Here is a 13,047-nt window from a genome sequence, read left to right on the forward strand (position 1 = left end):
CTAAATGGTATATAACTTTTAAAAATTATGAATTATTGAAATTGCTATTAGGTAATTTATCTTGATCATTCAATTATCATCTCAAGGTTTTATATAGTTTTATTTAATTAGAAAACATTTGAGTTTTATATTAAATAAATAAAAGTAAAGTGATACAAATGCAATTACATATTTTTTTTTACGTCAGTTCTTTTGAATCAGGTTTTTTATTTTTTGTAATTTCACTACATTAAAATTAGAAAAAAATATAAATATATGAGTTTCAATGTTTTGTTTATATTCTAATGCAACAGTTCTGAAGTTACTGTAATGGTTTAGTTTTTTTCCCAATTTATAACAGAATTATTGTTAGGTAAGTAAACTTTTCCTAAACTAATTTAAAGGTTTTTCTTTAAACTCCAGATAGTATTGAAATATTTTTTTATAATTTCAAGCATTTACATTTAATTTCAATAATTTACTTTCACAAAACTTTTTATCATCTGATGTATACATACAAAAGATTTACAATTTCTCATAGTTACAAATTATACAGAAATAGTTTCCTGAACAAGGGAAAAAAATTTCATCTCTACAAAAAATTAAATGCAGGTTTTGAAAATTTTCTATCCAAATTATAGTTTTATAATGTCATATATTAAATAGCTTTTAAAAAATTGGAAAGTAACACCTACAAGTCCTTAAATTTAAATATAGGTTAAGGGTGGGCGTCCTGTAATTTTTTCATGTCCAAGTGTGTGTTTTTTGCATGAAAAGCAACAAAGATTATTTTTAGTCACATTTTTATATGCAAAAACTAATTTTCTTCATTTGAGAGAGGCATTAATTAATATATTTTCATTAAATACATTTTTAAAATAAAACTAGTCCCTTTCGATGGTCAATCANAACACCTACAAGTCCTTAAATTTAAATATAGGTTAAGGGTGGGCGTCCTGTAATTTTTTCATGTCCAAGTGTGTGTTTTTTGCATGAAAAGCAACAAAGATTATTTTAAAATAAAACTAGTTCTTTCGATGGTCAATCAATTTCCCTTACCTAATTAATACATAATAATATTTTGGGTTCTTTGCAATTTAAAATTATCTACAAAGATGGGTCTGCTACAGCACTATTCAGAGTGTTTCTCATGCATCCCTTCACTATCTCAACTATACTTGACTGTGATATAACTATGGTAAGGTGATGATATAAGGTAACTGATTTGACTATAATTAACATTAACCACCCTTATTTAGGTGTTCAAAATGCAATACTGCTGAAAAACTGCTCTGAAGTCGAGACCTTTTAATATCTAAAATGTCTTTCACTACACATGGTTTACTAGGTTAAGTTAAATAGAATTTTTACTGGTGCACAAATACCATAACAAAAGTTTAGGCTTTTTTCTTTAGTTGAAAGATAGCTTTTTGTTATGACTCCCCCTTATAGGATTTTTAAAGAGATAGAAATGAAATATTTTAAATTTTTTTTCCCAAGTAATAGACTTGTAAGAGTGATATGGGTTAATGAATAATTTCAAATAAAAAATTAAACTACTCATCCCTATGTAAAACGCACTAATGTGGTCCTCATAAATATAGAAGTGTTTTCCTTCAGTAAGGAAAATTATTAATATGTTGGCTGTATTAGAATTTGTAAGAATTGATTGATTAAATTAATTTTTATTTCATTTATTGTTTAAACAAATGGATTTTTAAAATACTAATAATTATTTTGTTTTAAAGTAAATGCTATGAATGAATGCAGTAAATTTTAATGAAACCCATTTTGATACTGAAGATTGAAAGAGAAAAAATATGAAACAATTCTAACTTTTAAAATTTTATTTCTCAACATAAAATGTGTGAAAGGAGAGTGAAAAAAAAAGTAGCAAAATAAATACAGTTTACATGTATTTCTTGATTATTTTAGGCTGAGTCATTCCCTGAAAATAAAATAAAAAGAGTTAAAACAGTTCAATGCATTTGCACAGTTCTATGATTGTTATGTAAAATTCATTTAATTAATAAATTAAACAATTTATAATAATTTTTTTTAAATGAATACAGTTTGAGTTGCTGAAAGGTATGGAATTTTACGAAAGGTATAGAACTCAAATGTAAACTGTTCTAAATATGCATGTACAATTAGAGTTGTTGTTCTATAATGTTAAAGAATTAGCTTGATTCAAAGTTTCTCGTTTTTGTAAGAGAAATCCTTATTCCCCCCTTCCAATTTAAAGAAATCTTAAACTATTTGAAAACCTTCAAAGAAAAGCGATTATACTTGACAGCATAAAATTATTTGCTATTGTTTTACAAAACTTGAGTCATTTTTCTTAGTTAAGTTTTAAAATCTATAATGGGCAAACAAACAAAAAAGAAACATTATCAATTTCTTAATTAAATTCTAAGAAATTTTAATTTGTTATTTTTTGTCACAAAATTAGAGGGGAAAAGATTTATGCACTGTAAAACCATTTTATGACAGACTATTTTAATATGGAAGCTTTTACATTTCTATATTTATCTATCTAATACTAATTAAAAAAGCAGTAATTCATTTTAAAAAAAATATGTTGGCTTTAAATGAAATTTTAAGATACTAAAAAATTCTTTGTTTTTAAAGTAAATGTTACTGATATAGTGAATTTTGACTCAATTATTGATTCAAAATCAAAATTCCAATAAATTTTAGTTTTGGTTTTTTTTTCTCCTGAAATTAGAGGGGAAAAGATTTATGCATTGTAAAACTATTTTATGAAACTAACTTAAAAAGGTAAACCTATACAAAGTGAGGAATTGGAGAAAAAAAAAAAAGGGGGGGGGGCTTTTTTCCTTTAGAAAAGAGAGATATGTGTGCTTTGCAGGTACTAGAGTTTTAGGTCTATTCTATAATAATTTTAAAAAAATTACTTTACTTAGTGTTTTAGACCCTTATATTCCATTAATATCAGTTATATAAATCAAGCTAACTTTAAAAAATAACCATTGCTTAAAAAGTATGTTGATATATTTTTGTTCATTGTGCGGAATAGGAAATTATTGTAAGGAATTAAAAAAAATCTGTTTAAATTTCTCTTAAATTGTTGCACAAGACCTTTTTATTATGTGTTCTTATTAATATGGGACTAAGAATAGAATAATACAATAAGTTATCTGAAAAGAATAAAAAATAAATATTTCTTAAAAGACAATAAGAAGAGTAACATTTCAAAATGAAAGTTAAAAATAAAAAAAATAACTGTGTATCTAAATTTTTCAGAAATAGTATTTAGTAAAATAATTTTACAAATTAAGTAATAACTTTTTATGTCTAAATTAACGATCTGTTAATATCCAGAAAAGGAATTTTAAGTTCAGCTAATCTTCTTCCTTTTAACATATTTTTGTGAGATTCCCACCCCAAAAATGCTTGTTCTCCTGTAATCAAAGAAAAGTAAGAAGAAGAATACATCTTATCAGGGAAATAGAAGACAATATTAATAGAAATTTAAAGAATTGAGAAAATTATCTAATTGAAAGAAAATATAAATAAGTAAATAGGAATAATAAATAGTTAAGAAAATATAATTAACTTGGAAACAAATCTAAAATGTACAGAGCAATTTTATTTTATTTTATGAATGTATATGTGGTAAACTAAAAGAACGGGGAAGTTTTAGAGAAGAAAAGATAAACCGAAAATCTAGAACAAAAACTAAAGGGTTTTCTAACTTAACACAAATAATAAAATGCAAACAAACCAGAAAATGAAAACTTACATGTCAGTTTGGCATTTGAAAAGTCTGAGTCTATTTCAAATGGACCTTCCATTTTTACTCCCTCTTTAGTACAGGTAGCAAGGGTAAACTAGAAAAGAAATAGTTTACATTTGTTGCCTTATTTAGCTATTTAATTTTACATTAATATATTTCAAAAAGTCTACTGTGATTTCTTAATCAATCTATCGATATATATATATATAAATTTCAATTTTCTATACTGCAGTAATCTTTAAAAATATTTTATCTGCAATTTTTTATTTACAATGCTTAATTTTTTATAATGTTTAAATGGCTAAATTTGAACATCAAAGTTCAAAACTATAAAAACCAGCCTAAATAGAATAAAGTTAACCATTTTAACATGTGTTGAAATAGGAGTTTAAATCTCCCTTAATAGGCATTTATAAGACACAGAATTTTGTTAATCAAGCCATTTATGTATTGCTGACCAGGTGAAACTGGTACAATCACTTGCAATGCATTGCTTTAGTATACAACTTAGACAAGTGGTCTCAGTTAGGAGATGAATTTTCTTTCAATTTTATTAATATGAATAACTTTGGCTACTTTAATTAATTTCTAAAATTTGGATAATTTACACCATGAATTTGGTTGAAATAACTAGATTTTATTTGCTGTGACTAAAAAAAGAAGAAAAATATTTAATGCAAGATAATGGCTTATCAAAATCAAATACTTACATATTCTAAGATGTTTATGTTTAAATATAAGAATATAATGAAGAGAAGTTAATTCATACAAAATTATTTGAGAGAAAGAAAGGAAAAAAAACTTTGAGAAACTCTTTTTGAAGTTTACTTTGTTTTCCCAATGCTACTAAAGTTCAAATAAAATATGGCATATAATGATACTCACTCTGGTGAAAGCCCTGGAGTCCCTATAGTATAATACTCTCAAGCTATCTTTTAATAATACTAAGGCTTCCTCTCTACTTAGATCAGGTTTCTTCTCTACATATGTTCGAAGGATAGGCTAAAAATTAGATTAAAAAATTGTTTATTTTTTAAAACTTAAGGCATTTTCCAAAACATTATTAATAATGAATAAAAAAGAGAAACGTTAAAAAAATAACTTCAAACTTTATATTATTTTATTCCAAGCTTTTCAGAAAGAAAAAATATTAATTTAATTTTACATAATAAATTTATTGAATTTATATAAACCGACTGAGCGTTTACAGCACCTAGAGGTTTTATTTTACCTGATTTTCTCTCTCCAAAAACCAGTTATTCACAGAGCTATTCAATGAGAAAATAGTGTCATATGGTGAAATTTTTACACAAACTTGCTCAAATGTAAAATGCCCACTTGGTTAAAAAGCTATAATTTATTTAACTTAAATAGTTAAGTTTAATTAATGAAAGAATAAAAGCATACATTAAAAAGTATATGAATACAAATTAAATTAAGTCTTGATTAACGCATTAAAAAGTATATGAATACAAATAAAATTAAGTCTTGGTTATAAAAGGTTAAGAGCTAAAACACTGCAATTAAAAAAGTTTATAGCAACAGCATCAATAAAATCATTGGATTATAAAATCAGCAATTAAAAATCTCAAAAATAAAATCAGTGTTGTTGTTGCCCCCTCCTTAAAAGTCTAGCAGAGCTAGACTAGGTCAATGAGGCCAAACACCCTCCGGAAGTCCAAGACCAGTAATGGACTACCAAGAAGAACTTGATAACTGAGCCCCAGGCTCTTCAAGGTGTGAGTTGGAGAAGCCTGTTCAGAGAAGCAAAATCTTAAACCACCTGTGAAGGTGATAGTTCTGATAAGGCGGGTGAGAGTAGTTTGTCCTTGCCTGTCAAATTTTAGTGTTGAAGAACCTCCAGGTCTGTGGTCCCGATACCACTGATGCACCAGGGGAATGGACCATAATGCTTTTCCACTCGACCTGGCTTGCGAATATATTTCTGTATAGGTAAGAGGCTCAGGTGGAATCAAGACCTCATTGGTTCCTGCTTTGGCCAATGTATCTGCTATTTCATTACTCTCAAGATCCTCATATGAGGGAATCCATTGTATGTGAATCATAAAATCAGTAAAATATTAGAGAATGTTAAAATCATTTAAGTAAAATCAACATTTTAATAAAATCAAAATGTTATGGAACCACATGTTTCATAAATGAAAAGATTAGGCGTTTGCATTCTTTCCATATATATGTTACCAGCAAAGTATGAAATGCCGGCATTGTATATAATGCCCGATGTTTTTAGGCAAAGTATGAAATGTGAGAAGTATTACATACTTTCCCTAGACATTGTATAAAAGAACTAGGCATTCTAGAGTGACAAATGCTATTTAGGCAAAGTATGAAAAAAAACATACTAATGAGGTTATTATGTAAATAATGTTCATTTCTGAAAAATAAAAATGTTATTCCAAAAGAATAATGAGAGTGCCATTAAAAATTTTTTATTCAAAATGCATAAAGAAAAATGAAAGTTGTACAAAACATAATTTATGTCTTTCTTATTATGGGAACAAAATGTTCACATAAAAAATTTACATTTATGTCACAATTATTTTCAGATCAGAAACAAATATTGTGCAAAATATCCATTTCATCACCTTTACTAACATGGCGACAGAAGATTTTATACTTTGCCTGTTTCTCATTTGGCATTCTATAGAATGCCAAGGAAATGTGTGAAATATAAATCGTTTCATACATTGTCGGCTAGTTTTAGATATTATATACAATGCCTAGGCATTCTATAGAATGCCGGATTTCAAACTTCGCTGGTAACATATACATTACATACAGAGTAGAAAATCTATCTACTGGTGTAAATAAAGCTATTTAACAACATGTTAAGAGGAATACGAGTGTAAAGGCAATTTTAATGTACAGGAATTATGTTAACAAAGGAATTTAATACAATTCTTACTCAGTAAGTTAAATTATAGGATTAAAGAATATCTGTATTGTGAATAACTTCTTCGTGTAAAAACGCAGGCAGCAAGCAATGAACAATTAGGGAATGTTTACTTTTAAAATTCTGATACTCAATAATATACTTATTTTAAGACCCTTTTATATAAAATTCTTGGTTTAATAAACTATCAATTAAAATAGATAAATCTTGAAATATAAACTAACTTACCTATTAATGTGCATATGGATTTAAGAAATTGTTATATATTTTTGGAAAAATTGAACAGCCTATTTATGAATTTCATTACTTTGATAATACAATGTCCTCAAGAGTGAAAGTGATTTTAATGTATGATTTGGTACTGTACATATAAACTACAATAAACATTTAGTAAAATAGCATGTTAAGGAAGCACTTAATCAGTCGTAGATTTAAAAAGCATACCTGAGCAATATGACTGCCAAAGCCGGTAGCAATAGTTTGGCTTTCATATGCTGTCCCAATTTTGTCAACGTACCCCAAAAAGCTATAAGAAATAATAAAATATCAATCAAAACATAATTTCAACTTGAATTCTCTGAGATGATTTATTTAACAGTCAACAGTTTCTTAAATATTTTATACACAAAATATTATTTTCAGAGAAAACTTACGGCTTATCATCTTGCATTCCACCTACAACATAAACATTCCACAATGGATCAAACTTGGATCTCCTGATTGAAGAAAGATAAATTATTAAAATCCTTGTTATCAACAATAACTTATATTTTAAAATTACCAATATTTCAAAAAAGAAAAATGAATTTCGGTACAAAAGCCCTAAATTAGAAACATCTTTTAGATAAAATAAAAATTGTTTAGAATCATTCGACATATTTAGCTTTACTAACATTTTTAAAACAAAAATTAAGATTATTTATCCTTTTTTAGTACGATATATAAAAATGTGCTATATCATATCAGAAAAGAATAGTTTGGAAATAATGACTTAATAAAAAATGAAGATTGATCAATCAAAACAAACATAAAAAAAAATCAAAACAAGTTATAACATAATAGAGGAAATATAAAAGATGGAGAATTAGGAAGAAAACAAAAAAATTATAAATAAAAATATTCAAATAAGTCTTTCCTCACAGAAGATATAAAGTGAAAATTCGATTTATTAATTTACGATACCATAAACACTTCAGGTTTCATAAATGAAAAACATTGTTTTAAAAATAATAAATTCATTCATTAATCATTCTTGCAATATTGTTAATTCGTGAAAAATTTCTATATGCTTCTATAATTTTAGTAGGTATACTTTATTAATAAGGAAATATTAAAAATAAAGCCAATCACAAGTTGGGATTTTAACATAATCAAATCTATATAATTTTTTTTTTTTTAATTTCTCATAAATGTTAATTTGTGCCTTCACATTTTTAATTGCAAAATTTAAGAAGCACACACACAAAAAAAAGTGTTAACTTCCAAAACAGCAGTGAAACTAAGTTTTCAATCTAGAGACCTAGCTGCCAACATGGATATGGAAAAATCCAGTAGATTTTACGAAATACTGCAAATTTTATGATAATTGCTGCAAAATGTACTAAATATTTTACCCATGGGGAATTTTTGGGATTTTTAAATAAATCAAAACAGAAAAACTGCAATATTTTTCAGTTATGATTAATATTAAAAGAAATTGAAATATCATGTATTATGTTTACTCATCATTTCAAATATTAACAATAATTAATTCATCAAAGATAGTTAAAAGTTTTTTTAAGTAATTTAAAAAGAAAGTTCTGAATAAAAATATACATTTTAGACAAAAAAAGTTTGAACTGATTTCTATAAATGAGGTTTGTATGTTTATGTATTAGTAATACTTATTTAAATATTCAAGCAATAATCTGTATAAAAATTCTATTTCAATAGAAATATTTTTATGAAACTTACTCAATTTTAGAGAATTTTTTAAAATGTACAAACAACATTAGTAGATCAAGACAAATTGACGAAATCCAGTAGTCTACTGGAAAATCTAGTAGAGTTGGCAGCTATGTAGAGGTTTTCACCGATCTCTAAGATAGGTGTGCAATACTTGCAAAAAATAATTAAACACTTAGGGGAAAAAAAAACTAAAGTAAGAACTTTGTAACACATGAGAACAAGAAGACATTTGGGTACCTGTTATATAAAGCTCTAGTTAGCCAAGTATATAAAGACTTTGGTTTTAAAATAAATCCATCATTTAAGCACTCTTCATCAATTCTGAAATAATAAATGATAATATACTGAACAAAAATAGCTTTTGACATAGAAGAATTACAAACACACAAAAATGATGAAATAAAATACTGACAGAAATTCCAGAATTTAAATTGATATTTCTAATTTAAATTATACAGATAAATATAAGCAACATTTTTTAATCAAAATATTTACTGTTTCGAGAAGTACTTGTGGTTTGGCCATAAAAAAATTTTAAAAAAACTTACAGTTTATGAGAAAAGATAAATTAAATATTAAGATTAAATGCAATAATACAAAATAGCAGAAAACCATTAAAGAATATCCTTAAATCGTTTAGTAGGAAAATTGATATTATTGAAGCACTGCACTGATGTTTTTTAAGGTTAAAGAATTACCTGGATATTTTTTTAAATCCATCTACATTGACGGGAAAAACTAAGAAAGTTCAAATTAATTTTAAAGACATGAGCAAAAAATTAGTACAACATGAGTGCAAGACTATAATTTTTAGTCCGGGGCATGTTTTGTTTTAAATAGAACCCTGCAATGTTGACATTGCTGCTTTTTGTGTTGAGAAGTAAATTTATAGTAAGTGAAAAAATTTTATATGACTGTAAGCTCAATTTTATATTGCTGAGAATTTAATAAAATGATGATTAAAGATGGGTAGGATTTTAAGTTATTTTGAAGGATAGAAACAGGATTTTGTTAATGAGAAACTTCAATGTGTATACATTGCTTTATTTTTTAGAGCACTGCAGCAGATATGTAACAAAACACATTTAGCATTGTAAAATAATAGTATATATTGCTATATTTTTAAGAAATTTGCAACAGGCTGGTAAAAAAAAAACTGTTACCTTGGGGGCTAACATTTGATATAGATTTGCAGTTTTTTTAATCATGAAATGTGTGTTTTATGTTGTCAAAAGAAATTACTGCAAAACAAGTGAATTTTAAATTTAATAGGACTGCGATATTTAATTCCGTTTTCGAAAGTGGTTGGGGGAAAAATTATTCGAAAATCAGGTACGCATAACAAATCAGTTATGTTGTGCTTTGGTCTGTGTCTAAATGATATCATATTTCAATAATCAACATTTAAATTATTCAATATATAAGTTATTCAATATTCACATACAAACTCATGTTTCAGAATAAAGAAATCTAGTTTCAATTCTTCAAATTTTGCTTTCCCATTTTTTACTTCTTCATGACATAAATTAACAAGTTTTAAACGTAATAAATATGCGTAAAAACAATTTCTAATAATGTATTGTAAAAATTACAATTTTATATTATTCTTTATTAAATCTACTCAAATTTCCCCCCCTCCCCAAAAAAAAACTTTTCCAAATAATATTTTGCGGAATATTTGCTTACATATATATTACATATACATACTTGCTTACATAAAATATAATATATCTATGCATTAAAAACAAAACAATTGCTCAAAACGTCAAAAAAAGTATTTTTGAATGAAACCTAATATTGCATAGTTCAAAATAATGTATTTTGAATATGTTTGTGAATTCTGCATTACTCACATTTGTTGTTCAATAACACCAGTAAGGTATTGGAAATCTGCATAATCTCCTTCAGCTCCTAAGATAATTTGCTTATTTACTTGCAAAACTCGTGGACAGTCAAAGTACCGAGCCAAAGATCCATAACTACCCATAGTATCAGCACAGATCATTACGCCTTTGTCATAAGCAATGCCCAAAACTGAAGAACCGGTTACAATTGGATGTCTGAAAATGGTTAACACAATTTAATTCTACAGGATTTAAGGGTAACGTTGTGAATATAATTTGTAAATTTTATGACTGCTGTTAGTTACTGTTTAAATATGTTAAATACATAGTGTAATACATGTTATTTTTCAATTTCTTTGCAAAATTTTCGATCCCAAAATTGCTTAAACATTTTATTAAAATATAATAACTTAATGAAGAAAAAAAAAAAAAGACATTCAATATTTCGTAAACAAATGTTTTTATAAATAAACACGCCTTAAAATAATTTTCTAACTTAACGACATAAACTTTCAATTTTTTTTACTATTACTTTTTCATGTTATACTCTACGTTATACTTTCATAAACTAAGCTTTATTCTTTGTTAGCTTTTTAAATTCAACATTTTTAATATTTCAACTTTCTCAAGAACTTTTTTCCCAAATGAAAGTCTGAAGATGTCTTCTGCAATGAAAACAAGAAAAGAAATTATGACAGAGAATGGAATTAAAAAAAAAAAAAAAATACCCCCAACCAACACTAATCTGAAAGGGTTAATCTTAATTAGACAACAATAAGTTGACAATAAAAAAAAATTTGCTAAACATTGTATACAGTAATAGCAAAGTAGATGCATCTCTAACTAATAAAGATAGAGGTACATTTTCATTGTGAATTTTACAAATAAGAATTTTGCCCACGAAAAAAAATGTCACTGGCCAGTTTAAATAGATGTACACATTTGCAGATATTTCTGCAACGTGATCTGTCACGCCAGCTACAATCAAAAAGACACCAAAATAGATTTAAAATATTAAATGAAAAAAAAAACTTGCGGATAGCTACACGTTATTCCCTTCCAATTGATTCCCGGGGATATTTCCGTATCTGATTTTAAACTTGCAAATTTTTTAAAAAAAAACATGTAGATGTTTGCACGGGGGTGACTGCGAGTTATACCCTTTCTGTGAAGTTTTTTTTTTTTTTTTTAGTTTCAGAGGGGCCATTGCCAAGACTTGACGATAATTCTGCCACAGATCACAATACGGAAATCTCCCTGATTCCCTTCAATGATTTTCTTTGGGGTACTTCCTTCATAGGCTACTGTCTATGAGTATTTTGGAAACAGTCCCATAAATTTCAAATGTAGATAAAGATATTTATAACACAGTTCAGTAAATTGAAGCTAACCAATTTGAAGTACATGTTTACAGAAATATAATTTGTTCAGCATTTACATTAGCAAAATAACATTACTTCTGATGTTCCTTAATTAACATATAAATATATGAACAGGAATCTACAAATCTTCTGCCCCTGTTTGAGGCTTCCAATATTTAAGTAAATTTTAACCTTTCTTTTTTCAACTTGTAAATCCAATTATTTTGGTCAACTGGTTCATTAAATTTCGTCATGGCTTCCAGAAATTTTTAACTTTTATAGATCCCTGCTTATAAAACATACTTAACAGAAATAATCTTATTTATCTAATATGAGACACATTGATTGTTTTTTAGTTATGAATGCTGTAATAACGTTTCAATATTTCGTATAAGGATTATATTTCTCGCAAAAAAAAGGTGTTTTTTACGTAGTGTGTTTTCTCGGATTATCGACGGCAGCAAAGTTCCAAGATGATTGTTTCGTGAAAGGCAACATATTATCAACATCTTTAGCAAACAAAGTAGATGTGCAGCTTCCATGAGAGAAATCCATTGTAAATGATTTAATTTGCACTTTAAAAATCAATTGATTTCAATAACTTGCTGCAAAGAAAAAGTTCAGACCGCTACAATTCCTTCCTTTTCAAAATTTTGTTAAATGAAAACAAATTTTCAAGCACTGTCATTCTTCTAGATAATCGTTTAGTTGTAGTACTACTGTTTTTGTTCCAGGGATACATTTGCTGAAGTTATATTCTGACTAGCGCTTTGAAGCATGATTTCTCATCAAAAGTGTTATTAAAGGAGCAATCGCACTGTATGCGATCATTTTACCACACAGTGAAGTACATTCCCATCAAAAGCCCAAAAATTAGGTTCTCAATCATTTCTCAGAATTTGCATATGTGATTCCTTTTTTGCATGCATTGTGGTCCCGCAGTGGACAGATCGTAAGGATCTACACGTGTCGATACGGTTTCCAGTATGACACGAGGTCAATCATCACTGGCTGCCGTCATTAAGCTGATGGGTGACCACTTTGATCAGCCTTTGTAGAGCAGTACGAAGTGTAATTCTCGACTTCGCGAGCAGGGGAGCCATCCTCTCTGCTGAGGATCAAAATCGGAATGGCAGGTCTTCGGATAATCCTCAAGTATGTTTCCCAGACAGTCGCCAATACCCCATTGGTCAGTTCTGGTGCGACTTAAATAAAGTTTCTACCTACCTGCATTGTGAATCC

General features: G+C 27.2%; 1 protein-coding gene across 1 annotated transcript; it reads right to left on the reverse strand.

The window, feature by feature from the left end:
* Positions 1 to 1,808: 1,808 nt before the first annotated feature.
* On the reverse strand, positions 1,809 to 12,593 carry LOC107455964 (proteasome subunit beta type-4). Its single transcript, XM_043040175.2, has 8 exons — positions 12,236 to 12,593; positions 10,454 to 10,660; positions 8,838 to 8,921; positions 7,307 to 7,369; positions 7,098 to 7,179; positions 4,625 to 4,741; positions 3,746 to 3,833; positions 1,809 to 1,927 (listed from the first exon to the last, which is right to left on the reverse strand). The coding sequence occupies exons 1-8, from the start codon at positions 12,358 to 12,360 to the stop codon at positions 1,911 to 1,913; spliced, it is 783 nt and encodes a 260-aa protein (XP_042896109.1). The 5' UTR covers positions 12,361 to 12,593; the 3' UTR covers positions 1,809 to 1,910.
* Between the last annotated feature and the right edge of the window lie 454 nt (positions 12,594 to 13,047).

This window comes from Parasteatoda tepidariorum, chromosome 4, assembly GCF_043381705.1.
Source record: "Parasteatoda tepidariorum isolate YZ-2023 chromosome 4, CAS_Ptep_4.0, whole genome shotgun sequence".
NCBI classification, from domain to species: domain Eukaryota; kingdom Metazoa; phylum Arthropoda; class Arachnida; order Araneae; family Theridiidae; genus Parasteatoda; species Parasteatoda tepidariorum.